Source organism: Microtus pennsylvanicus, chromosome 9, assembly GCF_037038515.1.
Source record: "Microtus pennsylvanicus isolate mMicPen1 chromosome 9, mMicPen1.hap1, whole genome shotgun sequence".
NCBI lineage: Eukaryota > Metazoa > Chordata > Mammalia > Rodentia > Cricetidae > Microtus > Microtus pennsylvanicus.
The window spans coordinates 105,826,135-105,842,586 of NC_134587.1; the positions used below are offsets into that span (position 1 = coordinate 105,826,135).

At 50.5% G+C, this 16,452-nt stretch overlaps 1 protein-coding gene across 2 annotated transcripts in view; it reads right to left on the reverse strand.

Annotated features, from left to right (window-relative positions):
* Positions 1-3,433: 3,433 nt before the first annotated feature.
* Positions 3,434-16,452, reverse strand: part of Lzts1 (leucine zipper tumor suppressor 1) — a 53,930-nt gene continuing 40,911 nt past the window's right edge. The window contains exons 2-4 of one of the 2 annotated variants that reach the window (XM_075986929.1): positions 12,565-13,043; positions 9,871-10,668; positions 3,434-6,914 (exon numbers count right to left, since the gene is read on the reverse strand). In XM_075986929.1, coding sequence (XP_075843044.1) covers positions 6,270-6,914; positions 9,871-10,668; positions 12,565-12,909 — 1,788 coding nt within the window. In that variant the 5' untranslated portion in view covers positions 12,910-13,043 and the 3' untranslated portion in view covers positions 3,434-6,269. The remainder of the gene's footprint in view (positions 6,915-9,870; positions 10,669-12,564; positions 13,044-16,452) is intronic. The other variant, XM_075986930.1, reaches the window with a different exon arrangement.

A 16,452-nucleotide genomic window follows, 5' to 3' on the forward strand; every position in this document is an offset into this window, starting at 1 on the left:
CAGAGCAGGGAGGGAAGCTGTGCTCAGGGTGGTGGTGAGTGAGGATTCTGACTGTCTCCTTTTTGGTGCTCATTCACCGGCTGCTCCTTTGAGTTAGGTCACATGTCACTAACTTGCACTGCCCCCACCAGCAAGTCCCTCTTTGTTCTTTTCTTCTCCCACCTATACCCTCTCACCTAGAGCCTTGTCCCCACCAAACTAGTCTTCTAGAATTGAGAGCAGATGGAAAAGACTGCAGGATGCAGTGAGAATATCTGTTCTCACTGAGAGAGGCTCAGCAGCATCAGGAGCACGGGTGCAGAGGCTTCCTCAGGCCCTGCAGCAGTGATGTTACACCAGCAAACTCCAGTGGTGAGAACAATCAAAGCAATACTTGAGAGAGCATTTATCACATTTAATGGTCCAGGCACCCTCGGAGTCACAGAGAGGCTAAGTAACTCATGTCACACTGCTCAGCACCAGTCTGGAGGTGAGTGTAGCCAACCCAGATCCCGAGAGGGGCAGGGATGAAGGGCAGATGATGGCTGGGAGAAATCCCTCAGGGTTGATGAGACCTCTTTTAGGGAATCTTTTGAACCCCATACTTGTTTTTTTCAGATATATGTTAGATTCAGAAAGCAGGAAGACCTTAGAGACCGCCAAGAGGGCCATGAGAAGGGTAGCAGCCACTGAGGGATGAGAAAAGGTGTGACAGGAGGAGCCCTCACAGCAGGGGTTAAAAGTCTTAGAATAGGGCCAGAGAATGAATGGAGCCATTCATGGGATGGGGCCGAGGTGACCTGATCTACAGTTAACCAGCCTCTTTGACCTTGAAACCATCCAGACATCTGGAACTTGTTTTTGTATCTCTACTTTATCTGGAATTCCCCTCTGTATGCTGCAAATGGTTTATTACCATTGGTTAATAAAGAAGCTGCTTTGGCCTATGGCAGGGCAGAAAACCTAAACTGAGTTCAGGGAGAGAAAAAGGCAGAGTCAGGCAGACACTACGTAGCTGCCAGATTATTAATGGTAAGCCACAACCTCGTGGAGATACATAGATTAATAGAGATGGGTTAATTTAAGATGTAAGAGTTAGCTAGGAATATGCCTGAGCCATTGGCCATTGGCCAAACAGTGTTGTAATTAATATAGTTTGTGTGTGATTATTTGGGTCTGGGCGGTTAGGAAATGATTACATCTGCTTACATCTACTATAGAAGGGGGGCTATACTTCCAAGTGTCTAGGATATCTGGAATGTTCTTTGACTCCTTGATAACCTCTGATTGACCAATAGTTGTAGGAAGGAGTGGGACGAGTTTTAAGGAATGGGTGGGACCTACAGGATCCAGGATCTGATTGGATAGGGAGATGAGTGACAGTTAACTACGACTTGCTTCCACCGTGCAAGGCAAGGCTGGCGGAACAGAGATGTGCAGGAAGTATGGATTGTACAGCGGGCTAAAACAGCATCTGCCTAGTGTGACTAATGCCTCCCCAAGCAAACAATAGCAATACTATGTATGGATAAATTGCTTGAAGACCAACATTTCATTGTCAGACTACCCAGTGAAGGCTGGGGTAAATATCAGTGGGAGAGCACGTGCCTCGTGTGTGCAAGGCCCTGGGATTCATCCTCAGTGCTTACATCTTTTTTTTTTTAATTCACTTACCTAGAAACAAGCAAAGAAGCCATGTTGACTTCCGCATCACTGCAAGGATCGCATCACTTCACGAGACTTCTGCTTTCATGTGTGATGCTTGATGACAGAGCTAGTTTCAGATGGAAGGCAGGTGAGAGTATAGGTTACCCGGGTGGGCACTGGGGTGGGAGCGCAGCACAGGACACAGCAGTCTGCGGAGAGCTGCAGGTGTCTCCTCAGGCTCTGAGAGAAGAGATTCTCAAGAGAGAGGATTTGAGGAGACAGCCAAGCTAAGGCTTTCCTTTTCCTGTACCAATGGCCTTGCCACATCCTTTTCAGACACATTGCTGGCTACATAGTGCTTACTGTATAGACCAAGTGCCCTCTATATAGTGCGCACTATGTAAACCAAGCTGCCACCTGCCTCTGCCTCCTGAGTGCTGGGAGTGGTGGCCCGCGACTTTGATCTGAGTACTCTGGAAACAGAGACAGGCCACACCTGACTTGGGGAGAACCTTGGGAGGAGCATGACCTTCCAGAATTGCTGAAGGAGAAGGTCAGGGAGAATCAGGGACTGGTCAACTCCCTTCTCTCAGGAGTGTGCACAGGGTTTAAGACATTTGCATAACAATATCTGCTGCGGCTGGGTGCTGTCTGTGCAGGCTGCTCAAGGCTGAGGCCTGAGCTGCTGGCTCTCAGAAAAGCACTCTGTCTCTTCCACTCTCTTCTGTTTGGATCAGCATGGGAAGAGGATGTGGTGTGGGGAGGCATCCTTGCTCCCACTTCGCTGCCTCTCTTCAGTGGGGCTGCTTCTGTGTATAAAAATAAATAAAACTGTTTTACGTGTCATGGTTCTGGGGTGTCTTGATGCTGGCAGGATCTCTAAACAAATCTCTGCTGCGTATTACTTCGGCTGGGTCCTGGGTGGTTCTAGCTGGGATGCTGGGATCAGCTACCTTCCTTCTCCAGCAGAATAAGAAGTTTCTGACGTGACAGCCCGGAGCTTTCAAGAATGTTAAAGTGGAAGCTGCCAAGACTTCCAAGCATATGCTAAAGTTGGCAGCATGGGTCTCCTGCCTAATTCCCCTGAGTCTGCCCCCAGGGAAGGGGAGGGGCCAGCCATCCAGAATGGCGTGTTTTAGTTGGGCTGTTGTGAGTAGCACACTCCTAGCTGGGTCTACAAGGAGGACCTGGCCGCCTTCCTTAACATCAGCCTCTAATGGCCTTCCCTTCCCCAGAGGCATTCTTTCATTCCTGTGGGCCTTTAATTCTCTCTTTGTGCAACCCTTCTGTCGCCTGTCACCATATTGGCTATCTTTAGGGCCTAGGATCTGAACCCCAAACAAGCAATGTTCAAGGTGAATCAGGTGGAATAGTTAATCCCAGGCAGACAGGACAGATGGCGGCTGTGGTGGCAGCATTCACACCTAGGGGGCTGGAAAAGTGGCAGCAATTGCTACCCCAGTCCCCTTGCCAAAAGGCCATATGTACTGGACCAAATATTGCCTATGAGGTGAGCAGCTGGGCAGAGGGAGGAGGCGAAAGACTGGGCTTAAGAAGGGGCATGCTTCTGAAGTCACTGGTCCCTGGTCCCCTCCCTCCTTCCTCTGGATCAGCCCAAAACACATATCACAAGTAAGGTCACCAGACTAGTGAAGGCAGGGTTCCCCAGGTCACAGAGATGCCTTCCTCAAGGCCTCTAAGTGAGAGCCACCCCAGTTGGCACAGAGTGACCTTGCCTTACTGGCTCCAAAGGGAGAGGTCCCCAGGAATTGCCTGCCACATCATAGGAGACAAGAGTGACTGTGAAGACATGAGAAATGGCATTCTTTATTCATAAATAAAAACATAAAATTACCAGAAATAGTTTACAGGGCCAACAAAGAACTTCAAAAATAAAACAAAATAAAGCCATCAAGAGCAAAGCAAACCACAAACAAGGGAGAGAAAAATAACTATGTACATAGTCTTCAAAATGCCAGCCCCTCAGAAGCCAGCCTCCACCAAGGGCTCCAGAGTGGTCAAAGGGGAAAGCAGTTGCCACCGAAGGGTGCTGTGCTCTGTTATGTGGCATCTGAGGACGGCTCAAGTCCTAGGGAAATCTCTGGTCCAGCCTGGCTTTCCCTTGGACATCTCTCTGGAGCCAGGGACAAGAGGACCTGCAAGTGTCTCTCAGAGGAGAGATGCTAAGTCCTACAAATGATTGGTCCCCTGCTGAAGCTCAAGTGCACCTAGAGAGAACAGAACTGAGCATGGAGGTACCCCATGGAAGTCTGGGATTGCAAGACATGAAGCAGGCCCTTCCTGAAAGGCCATGTTGGCTGGTAGTCTTCCTTCAGAGGGCAGCAGCATTCCCAGACCAGGTTATCTCTGAGGAACGCATAGATCTGAGAGACAGCCCATGGCAGGCTGGTTGTCTGCCCTGAATCCACACATCCCAGCCCTACTCAATAGCTGTTCAATCTGAGCCTTTCAACACAGGCATGGCCCACAGACAGAATGCCTTAGGGCAGAGATGGAAAGAAAGGCCACAGGAAGGCAAGGCTACTGGGTTACAGATGTCTTGAGTTACCCTGGGATCATGGGCTCTTAGCAGTCTTGAATGGGTATCTGCCACCTTGATTGTTGGGTAAGTCCCAGGCAAAGGGCTCAAAGATGACTTGGAGCAGGGTCACTGGGCAGTGTCGTGGGAAGAACTCCCTGTGAGTAGAAGGCACCCAGCACAGAGTGCAAGGTCTCTGCCTGTGTGCCTGGCCGGGGCATGGCACCCACTTCCCTTTGAACAAGAACCCTATGGCACGGCACTGGGCTTCTGGCTGTTCTTTCAGAAGGTGGAGTCCTGCAGTCTAAGGAGAGGCAGCTAACCCCCATCTTGCTCCCCTCTGTTGGACAGTCTCAATGTGAAGGACTCAAACAAGGCACAGACCGGTAGCGAACAAAGGGCTGAGGGACAGGAACTTTGTTTTTTTAAACTGGGCTATGAACTGTCCCTAGTGGAGGGTACGACCCTGCAAGCAGGGGCTGTCATCTTTGGCCTGTCAATTCCAGGTTTAAATTGAGCGTGTGGCTATGGGCAATGGGAGACCAGAGGACAGGACACTGGAAGTCAGCTGAAGAGGCCAAGCCTAACCCCAGGATGAGACAGCAGAGCCATCTAGGGGAGGGGGAGGCACCCAGCCTGCAGACAGTAGGAAGGGCAGAAAGTCCACGGAAAGCCAAGGTCGGGGGGGCTGGGGTCCACCAGGAACTCTAGCGGCCAGCATTAGGGAGGTAGAACGTAGAACTAGAGTTGGTTCCTGGACTGCCAAGCACAGACCCTCCCTTCCATCTTCCATCCCCTGGGTCCCACCCACCAGGCTGCACAGGGCTGGGTGTCCTACCGACAACAGCTGTGGTAAGAACCAAAAATAGAATATGGAGCAGCCTGGCTGCCTGCTTAATCTGGCTTGCCTTGGAAAACACAGAATGGGAGGGGGGAGGGGAGAGACGAAGATAATTTCTTGAACTAAGCAACTGTACTTCCCTCTGCCTCTAGCAGAAGACAAGTCCAGGCTCCCATGGGTTCATGTGCTGCTCTCCAGACTGAATCTTTACGGCATGGGGCTCCCGTGGAGGGAGACGGCTCTGTGTATGTTCCCTGTCCCTCCCTCTGCCTGCCTGGACTGCAACCCAGGCGGCACGTGTGACCCCGCCCAATCTATATAGAGTTATAACAGCTCTGAAGATGCTGTAGGCAAGGGAGGCTAGCGCCTCACTCCCACGCATACTATCTAAGCGGATGAGCTACTCTGGACCCAAACAAGAGCCTGATATTTGGGGGGAGGGGTTCCATATTGGCAGGTGGACCAATTCAGGGAAGGCCTGGCCTTGGCTGGAGCACACAGGAGGCTCCCCTGGAATAAGAGTGAAGCTATGCTGTATGTCACTTCCAGGTAATGCACCTGGGACCCCAATATCTATGGCTTTAAACAGAGTGACCACTGGGGGCAGAGGGGTTGAATCCCATTTTAGACTCTGAATCCCACTGTCTGCCATGGTTCTCTCCCCTCACTTCTCTCTCTGAGCTCTGTGGGACTCATGAAGATTCTGGAATGCAGGACTGTCCATCCACCCCCTCCTCCCATGGCTTACTGGCTAAACCGTGTGGCAACACAACTCCTCCATTTTCGCAGTTTAGAGAAGAACAGGCTGTAGTGAGGGGCGTGTCCAAGGCTTCTGGTTACGCATGGCTTCTATCTCAAGGCATCCCAATATGCCTAGGGGATGACAGGGCTTGGGGGTGACAGGGAACGTGTTTCTGTCCTTGGGTGGCCACTTGGCCTATGGCAGTTGCCCCCATCCCTGATGGGGCCTTTACCACTACTGTGAATGAGACCAAAGTTGAGGGAAACATCAACCAGCACAGGAAGCCCCTGAACACATGTCCACGAGCACTTGGGGTTCGGAAATCAAGGTCTAATAAGCAGCAGGGATAGTTGGAAAAGGCAAGAAGGGAGAAAAGACTAAGTCCCCACCACTGGGAACTCCTGAGTCTGGGCCCCAGAGGTGACTTCTCTCAGAGGGGCTCAAAATGCCTCTTTGAACAGGCTCAGACCTCCCTGCCTTCTGGGGTCCAGTCCCCAACCCTCCATCCCCTAGGCAGCCCCTCAGATCTCAGTGGCTATGATGTCCTCATAGGGGATGTCAGCTCCCTCCAGTTCAATTTCAAAGGGCTCCCCTGCTGCATCCCCACGGGCCAGCTGCTGCAGGGCCTTCTCTAGCCGCTGGTTGCGCTGGTACATGGCCAGATAGCTCTGCTGCAGCTGCTTTTGGTACTGAATCACTTTCTCCTTCTCTTCCTTCCACACTAACCGCTCATGCTGGAAGCCGGAGGACATCTGGTCATGGCCCTGCCTCTCCTCCTTCAGCTCAGCCCGCAGTCGCTCCAGCTCCCGCTGCAGAGCAGGGATGTCCTCTGAGAAAGTCGGCCCCACCCCTAGAGGCCCCAGGGAGGCAGCCTGGGCCCGTAGCTCCAGCAGCTCCTGCTCCAAAATGTTCACCTTCTCCCGCAGCAGCTCTGCCTCATTCTTCTTGCGCTGCAGCTCATTCTCACAGACCTCCAGCTCCAGCCCCTTGGTGCGCAGGGCACTCTCCAAGTCTTGTGTCTTCAGATCCATGCCCTCCAGCTTGCCCCGGGTGTCCTTCAGCTGTGCCTTCAGACTGAGGATCTCACTGGCCTTCGTGTTCACCTCCATCTGAGACTCTTTGAGCTGCTGCTTCAGAAGGGAGATCTCGCCTGACTTCTGGCACACCTGCCAAGGGTGAGGAGAGAAAGGGTGAGACACGGCGCCAGAGGTGATTGGCATCCTAAACAAGATGACTTCTCCACCTCCTAAAGGCCTTTAACACAGTTCTTGTGCATGTAGATGATCTACTTTTCTTGCCTGCATTTCCAAGCCTACCTCACCTCCAGTTCAGGCCCCACATCCAAGTCTGTGCCCAAACCTGAGGCTATATGTAATCAATGCCTTCCTCTTCCCACTGCTCCAGGTACAACACAGAAACCTCGCTCCTGCATGAATCCACCCCTGCACTCACCTCTGGGGTGAGACCTTTTCACTTTGCCCTGCTGCACCCCAAAGGCTAACCACGCAGTCTGGCTCACAGTGTCCAGAACACATCTGCCAAATGACGATCTCTCTTCCTTGGCTTCCCCATCCAGTTCAACTGTCATTGGCCATCAAAGTTGGGCCAAGAACACAATGAAGTCAGATCATTGTGGCTCTGGGGTCTTGTCTCTTTGGGGATCATAAGCTTTATTTAGGGTCATGGTATGGGTTGAAATGGTGGTACACACCAGCCTATACATATCAAGCCTGTCTCAGATATCCCCTCCCACCTCCAAGAAAGCATGAAAGAAAAGAAAAAGTAAAAAAAAAAGTGTATGACTCATATGCATGAAGCTCCGGGTTTGGTATCCACCACGCACCTGCCCCGACCCAAAGAGAAAGCCTAGGGACCAAAGCCAGTTAGACTAGGAAAATGAAAGCCAGGGCTCGGTACTCCAGAATGAACTATTAGAACAAAACTGGAGACCATCATTCCTGTATTTCCATTTTCCTCTCCCAGTAAAGCTCCCCTTTGCTCCCAGTGAAACGCTGGCCAATGTAAAGGACAACACTTAGCCTCGCCACCACACACAGCTAGAACCTGAATTTCTTGACAAGGCCAAGTCCAGACCCTGAATGCCTCCCAAAGACCACGTGTTAAAGCCTGATTTCCAGCGTGGTAACACTGCAGAGGTAGTAGAACCTCTTAGGAGTAAGGTGCAGAGGAAGACACTCAGGTCATAGACCCTTGAAGAGGACCGTGGGATCCTGGTCCCTTCTTTGTTCTCAACAGTTGCATGACCACATGGCCCAATCATGACATGCTAGCTAGTTCATCACAGGCCCAAAGCAAGTCTGCTTGTCAACTGATCATAAGCGAAAGCTCCAGTACTGTGGGCCAAAACAAACCTTCCCTCTTCACAAATTGCATGTTTTGTGCATTTTGTTATGATGACGAAAAGCTGAGGAACATGCCAAGCCTATGTTAGTTTGATAGAGGGAGTTAGGACAGTCACACTGGAGCACGGGCTGTGAATCCCGGTTGGATCACTTATGCACCAGGTGAAGTTGGCACACATTAGCATGGAGGCAATAAGCAATGAAAGGTATGAATGCTACGGTGAAATGGCTCCCAGGGCAAATGCATTTGTCTGCAATAAGCTAAGTTCTGTCCCTGGGACCCACATGGCGAAAAGAACCAACTTTGGAAAGCTGACCTCTGACCTCCATAGTTGGACTGCAGCGTGCACATTCCCACCACCCAAATAAATAAAGAGTAAAAATGAAAACTTCCAGTCCACAGCTTCACAGGTAAATCCTAGGACCGATCTCCCGTATGTATCAGAGGTCAGCCAAGTCACTTGGCCAACAACTTGTAATTGTAACTAATCTGTGAGCCAGTTTCCTTAATTATAAACTGAACAATTGTAACGTACCTACTTCATAATATGGTTATAAGGATTAGATAGAAGAACATGGCACTTCCTAAACTCCCTGTAAATTAGGTGGGTTTATGGCAATATTTCTGTCACTATTTATTACTTATTTTTTTATTGTTTTGCTAAGTATCCTAATTAGCCAAAGTGGGAACAAGATCATTGCAATATCCACCTTAGTTCCAGTCTCGACCATCAGGATGGGTGACAAGGGCCAACACTCACTACTTCTCTCTGAGATGCACAACAGGTCCTTTCTTCACCCCCTGTATGACTACTTGTCATTTCACAGGGCGAGGACAGGAAGCTGCAGCAGTCAGGGCTATGCCGCTGATGGTGGGTGACTCCGTCCAGGCCTGACGCCAACCCTCCAGATAGAACACCTGCTGTCCTTCCTCACATAGACACTTCGGGAGTGAGCGACAGTGCTGATGTACACACACCCCGCCTGCCTGCCTGGGCCCAAGGGCTGCTCAGGGAGGAAAGCTACTTTCTGATGCACAGGATGCATGGACGGACCCTGCTCTACAGCCAGGCCAGGCTTGAAGAACTCGTTCCAAAACCAAGGAAAAAACAGACCAGTGATGGAGCGTTGTCCTAGCAAATGTGAGGTCCTAGGTTTAAGCTCCAACACACACACACACACACACACACACACACACACACACACACACACACGACAAAACCAAACAAAACTGTCCCCCCAAAGTGCAATTATGTGTCTATTCTGTCCTCTTTCTTTTTCTCTTATGTTTAAGCTGATCAAGTAGAATCTGAAGGTACTCCTCAGCACGTAGGGGCAATTCCATCACTGATTACCTGCCACTCATGACAGTAATTAGGGCCCCCTCCCCTCAAAGCACCAAATAGTCCCATTCCTTCTCTAGGGTCCTCATATCCAGCAAACACCGGTGTGACTGTGCTTCCGTCTAGTCTCCCAGAAGTCAGGTCAGCCCTATGGCAGCCTGGCTGAGCCTCCCTTGTCTGGGTTTTGACTTTCCCACCAAAGATTCGCTAGCAAATTCAATGACTGGGTGCCATGAGGGGGATGACGGAAGGAGCAAGAAACATGGAACTGACTCAGAGCATTCCCCACACCAGTTCATTCCAGAGTTCCCTCCTTAGCCATAAAGCTGTCTTAGCAGCACAGGCCCAAGCACTCGGTCGGCAATGCAGATGTGGTCGCTGTCAGCAAAGCCCAGGCAGGACCAGTGGAGTCTTACCTCCCATTGGGTCTCCTCGAGTGCAGGGGCGAAGTTCGTCTTCTCCCGCTCGTAGGACCTCAGCTTGGTCTCCAGAAGGTCCTGCTCCTTCATTAGGCTCTCGAGCTCCTGCCGTAGCTGCCGTTTCTCCTGCTGCAGCTGGAGCACCTGCAGCTGGAGCACTTGCTGCGTGCGCTGGCTCTTCTGGGAGGCCGGCTTCAGCTTACCCTTGGGTTCTAGGCACTCCAGTTCGTCCCTGGGACGCCTTGGCCGCTCCTCAAAGGTCTGGCCCGAGACAAACTCCTTCTCGTCGAAACTGCGCTGGAGCTTCTGCAGGGCACTTTCCCTCTGCAGCAGCTTCTGCTCCAGCTCCTGGATCGTGCACTCGTCCGTGGAAAGTGGTGAGCGCACACATGAGGAGCCCTTGTCCACCTTGCCGGGGTGAGCCAGCTTGCTGCCGCCATCAGAGAACGACAGAGCCTTCAGGCTCATCATATTACTGTCCTGAAGGATGATGCCCTGTGTGATGTTGTGGGCTGAACCCCCAAAACGGCTGGTAGGCCCCACGGGGGTGACCAGAGGATCCAGCTGGTAGCTGCTCGTGGTACTATGTGTGGGCAGGCTAGACATGGAGTTCCGGCCCGAGTCGGACAGTGCCCCTGAGCACAGGCCTGGCTTCAGCTCCTGCTCCTTGGGCTTATCTGGAGGCATGGGGTGAAGCTGGTGACTGGCACTCTCAGGTGAGGAGTGCAGGATGGCTCCGGACCGCGGCAGCACAGGCTTGAAGGCAGTGGGCCTCGCTGGGCCCTTGTCTGAGCTCTGGGGAAACAAAGGACCACACAAGCTTGAGTGTCCGCCCCACATTAACCTCACCTTTTCTCACTTCGGGTGCACATACGCCATCCTTGTGAGTCCCCCTGAGCTCAGACCCCAAGTGAACCCACCTTGGTTGGTAGCCATGGCAAACCTTGTCATTGGGCCAGCTGAGCAGAGAACACTTTTCTTGCATGCATGTGAGTATGTGCGTGTGTGTACACACATGCCACAGCATGCATGTGAAGGTCAGAGGACAACTTACAGGGGTCAGTTGTCCCCTCGCAGCATGTGGAAGTCAGGTTGTCAGGCTTGCTGGCAAAGCCCCCAGCTGCTCAGCTGCCTCACCCACCTCAATGCACAATGCCTAAGAAACCCTCTGAGGGAGGGAGCTGGAGGCAGCAGCTAAGAGCGTAGGCGGCTCTTCCTGAGGACCTAGATTTGATTCCCCACACACAGAGGTGGCTCACAACTGTTTTTTAACTCCAGTTCCAGGGGATCCGACACACGCTTCTGGCTGGCCTCTGTGGGCACCAGGTACACACATGGTACACATACATAACATGTAGGCAAAGGCTCATATTAAATAAAAATAAATAAATAAATAAATAAAACACATCTTTAAAAATAATAAGAAGAAAGTACTCTAAGATCAGGTATGATGTCATACACCTTCGTCCTTTAACTTGAGAGGCAGAGGCAGGCAGATCTCTGTGAGTTCCAGGCCACCCTGTTCTGTAGTGAGTTCTGGGTAGCCAGGGCCACATAATGAGACCCTGTCTCAAACAAACAAACAAACACACACTACCTCTGTTCCTAAGAATGTCTTCAGTTGTGGCCTAGGCATTGTGCTAGCAATCACTGCCACCTGGTCCCAGCTCGCTGGAGATGTTAGATGGGGACCAGGGTGTGGTTCAGTTAGGACTGCAGGCTGTAAGAGCTCAGCACCTCCTTCCCCTCCGCCTCTTCCAATGGGCCTAGCATGACACTGTCAATCACTACTTAGAGTCCAGGAAGATCATTTGGAATAACAATCCTTTCTGAAGCTTGCAGTGTCCCTCAGTGGAGGGCTTTGCCTTTCACAAGGCATTTGTTCGGAAAGTTCTGAGCAAACACAGGCATCTTTCTCAATCTAGGTTGAGAATTCCTGGTCCTAAAATCTCAGACCTGAAATGCTCCAGAATCCGCAAGGCTTTGAGTCCACACAAGACGCTGAGAGCGGAAGAAGTCTGCACACTTGGAAATTTTGTCTTGTGTATAAATTATTTAAAAATATTATCTAATCATCTTCCACTTTTGTGTGTTAGGCATATATGAAACAAATGACGGTTGGCTTAGATATCTTCATGAAAATATTTTATAGACTTGAAGAAACAACCCTGAAACTTCTAGTGCTCCTGTCCCCAGGCACTTCAGAGAAGGGGTATTTAACCTGTGTTTTAGTCACTGAGTGCTGCAGAGTGGGCATGGGAACTGAAACAAGCGGCTTGCTTCCAGTGTGCACTAGTGAGGCTATGGAAGCCTGAGCTGTTGCAGGCAAGGTTTCTAAACACTTAGGGCATCCTTACTCATTTGGTAACAAAATCCCAGAGCGCTTCGCCAACCAAGGGGACCAAGAAGCCAAACACGGGTAGGGCAGGGATACGAGTGAGTATCCTCATCCAGGTTATGTCCCAGCAGAGCCTAGACAGGGTTGGATTCCCCTCTGCCTTTTGCTGCAGGGAAAACTAAGATTTCTGGGTTAGGAATAGACTTTTGATTTCTGCAGTGAGGCCAAATCGTCTCACCATTGCTGCTCTGGCCTCTTGAAGGCTTAAATGCTTAGATGGGGTACTCATCCCTCCTACTTCTCATCCTCTTCCAACCTCCCCCCCAACACCTTTGTCAGAGAACCTCACTTACCATTTCCAGCTGATTGGAGAAAGGCATGCGTTTAGGTGGGGTGGCTGGATCAAAATCTACCCCAGCCTGTCCCCCCATGTCCCCACTGGATAGGGCTGTGTAGTCTGGGCGGTGGGAGCCTCGGGCCTTCTGGCTGACCTTGATGTAGAAGAAGTCTTCACTTTTCCCCATTTTGGAGCTGGACTTGCCGCGTCCCGAGTCTTGGGAGAAGCCAAATCTCAGCAGCCCATCCGAGTACCGGTTGAGCTTCTTGAGGTGGGAGGATTTGCGCAGCTTGTACTGTGAGGCACGGCAATGCTTGCTGTGGAAGCTGTGGCCGGAGATGAGGCTGCTGACACTGCCCATGGCGACTGCGTGGCTAAGGGCCTGCAGGGTAGAACAGGGACCTGAAGACACTGTAGCAGCAAAATGTAGTCCTGTCTCAGCCAGGGGACTGTGGTCAGAGCAAAACCCTCTCAGAGCCTGGACAAGCCATGGACCTGGAAAAAGAGGGAGGAGGTCATAGATCCGGACACAGCATTGTTATGATGATTTCAGGAGAGTTATTTTAACCATGGAACCTGGGTGGTAGATAAGGGTGTCAGTCAGTGCTAGTTCCACTTCTGTGAGCATCTCTATCATTCTGATGACATGAGGAGGCCAGGGGGAGGCATCTTTCTCTGCACTGGGCTCCCAGTGGAAGCTGAACACTGAGCATGATCAGGGGATCTATATAGAGAGATAGCCCATACCTAATCTACAGGACCCGCTTCGAGTACTATGCTAAAGAGAAATCAGGATGTTTATGTGTGTATTGGGGTGTGGGCGGGGGGACAACGACAGAGTTCTGGATGCCCAGGGAGTACTAAGGTTTAGACGAATCCCTTAGTACTTATGTTGTAGAAACTCAATCTCCAGTGTCATACGTCACATGGTATTTGGGAATGTGATTTGAATTCGCTAGGATTAGATGAGATCATGACGCAAGGTGTCTAGTGATGGCAATAGTGGCCCTGTAAGAGGAAGTAAATCCAGGTGTGACCGCACGTACCTATAATCACAGTTTGGAGGGTAGAGGCAGGTGAATGGAGAATTTAAGGTTAGCCTGGGCTGCATATTAAATTAAAGACAGAGAAAGCCTAGGCTTCATCATAGTAAGAACCTGTCTTCTTAGACAAGAAGAAGGGAACAGGGAGGAAGAGGAGGAGGAGCAGGGAAGAGACACAGTTGAATAGTTGTTCTATCTGGAAATGGGCTGCCCTGTACAATGCCCCCAGGGGTGGGGCTAAAGACCATCTTTCTCCACAGCAAGAAAGACTTGATCAGATATGAAAGCCCAACCCTTCTTGAACTTCTTGAACTTCAGAACTGTGGGCCAGCCTATCTATTTTATAAATTATTCTGCTTTTGGCCTTCTGTCATAGGAACAGCGATGATGTTGTAGTTGCATTAGAAGAAACCTTAAGAAACTGAGAAACAGGCCATGGGAATCTGGGAAGGACAAATTTTTAAGGAACTATAAGGACAAAGGGCCTGAGAGCTTGAGGCAGAGGGTGCTTCTTGGGATCAGATGGGACACCATCCTGACTGGAAAGCCACCGGGTTGGCAAGGGAGAGCCCGCAGGTAGGTCCAGGGAGCAGGACGCTTACTGAGACAGAAAGGAGGAATGTAAGCAAGGGACAACATCATGTCCTGTGCTATGAAAGGCCACTGTGACAGCCCAATAAAGGGGATGCTGGGGACGGGGGGGGGGGGGGTGCTCAGCTGTTTGAGTGACTGATTCAATTGGGCCAGAGTGGCTGGGAGCTTTTCGTTGTACATTCAAGGCTGCTCTGATAGGATTTGCAAAAGGGATGTGATAGAGTGAGAGAAAGGGAAGGCAAGAAGGGCTGGGGGTGGGGTCTGGGGAGGATGGAGGGCGGGGGATGTAGCTCATTGGTAATGGGCCTGCCCTGGCAACAGAGATGATATTCTAGAAAGAGATTAAAATAAATGATCCCAAAAAATTAAAGTTTCCCAAGGAATCTTAGGGGCAGGATCTGCAGCTCTCCTGACAGCCAGAGGGGGTGCTGCTTCCCAGATTTTACCCAATTCTGACAACTTGTAGGAGCATCCTGCAGGAGAGACTGAGTCTAGGATGGACGGGACCACACATTGACTGGTACTGCTTAGTTATGCATGCCCCTAGTCCTCAGCTCAAGCCTCAGACCAGTGACTCTGAAGATGGACTAAGAGAAGGAGAGCCGCTCCTCATCAGTCCTCCTCCCAGCACGTCCACATGAGCTAAATCTGCCTTCTCTGATTTTTCATTAGTGCTGGTTCCTTTAATTGGTATACTGCAGAGCCTAGCTTATTGGTGCTGCCAAAGCCCAAGCTTTTATTTAAAATCCTATTAACAGTAGGGCAGTTACCTAGCATGCACAAGGACCTAGATTCTAGCCATCTCTAGCATGTATGTGACTGTGTATGTGTGTGTGTGTCCAGAAAGAAGAAATATAGAGAGAAATAAAGAGAAAGGGCAAATAAATAACTTCAAGAATTAATTTTCTAAAATGTTAATGTTCTTTTATGGAGCAGTCAGAAGTAGGGATTTGTCACTCACTGAATTAACAAAGACCACAAGCTGAGCCACCACAGGGGAGCTGAGCTGAAGAGCAGGGGTTTGGTTTAAGTTTGTGAGGCTGCTTGTGGAAACTGTTGGGTACCTGAGCTTGATGGAGAGGGTGGCAGGCAGTGAGGGAAGGCACTGCAGCTGCTGATTTACAGGACAAAGATGTTAGTGTGCAGAAAGAGATGATAGAGGAGCTGCAATCAAAGACAAGCCTGGGGATGGGTTCCGAGAGCAGGCTCAGGAGGCAGGAAGGAAGACAGAGGCAGAGGCTGTCCACGGACAGGAGGACTTCTGGTCGGGAAGCTCTCCTGCATTCTGCACATCGCGTCACTTAAAACCGGGTTTGTGTGAACTCTTGGGATCAAACTCAAGACCTCAGGCTTGCTGGCAAGTGCCTCTACCCAGTGAGCCGTCGTGCTGTTCCCATCACACCCCTTGGGCAGGTGGCCCCTTCTTTCTTGCATACCAAGTGCACATTTGTGAGGATTATACAATGCTGTGTTGTAAGGCTTTGACTGAGAAAGATTTCAATATGAAAACCAACTTCTTCGATTTTTTTTATTACAAAGCAGAAATATTTATTGTTTTTAGGGTCTTCCTATGTAGCTCTGGCTAGTTTGATACGAGATAGCCCAGACTGTCCTCAAGCTCACGTTGATCCTCCTGCCTTCCTCTCCCTAGTGCTGAGATCGCAGGTGAACCACCAAGCCTGACTGAAATGTCCACTCTTAAGTAAGACTGGCAGGAAGACTGAAGCCTGCTTATGGAGCGTAGTGTGATGCTCGGCACAGGCAATGCGCCCCTACAGATGTGTCTAGGATAAACAGAAGCCTATGACAGCATGGTGCCTTCAAAAGCCATGACAGATGAAGTGTATCTACAATACGGTCATGTGTGTCTTAAGTCTGAATGCAAATGGGTTCCCACAGCATATGTGTTTGAATACTTGGTCCCCAGCCGGTGGCACTGTTTGGGGAGTTGTGGAAGATCTAATAGGCAGAGATACGGCCATGTGAGTAAAGAAAAAGGGCTATAGCCAGTTCTAGTTTCACCCAGAGTTCCCTGCTTCCTGATCTACAAGACCTGAGTGGCAGGGCTGCTGATGTGACTTCACGGATAAAATGCTTGCCATGCAAGAGGGAGGCCTGGAATTCAGATTCCCAGAGCCCATAGAAGTACAGGATCAGCATGGTGACCCACCTGCAATTCTAGTGCCCAGGAGGATCCTCAGAGCAAACTGGCTAAAATTAATAAGCCCAAGTTCAAGTTAGAGACCTTGTTTCAAAATAGGGAGGTA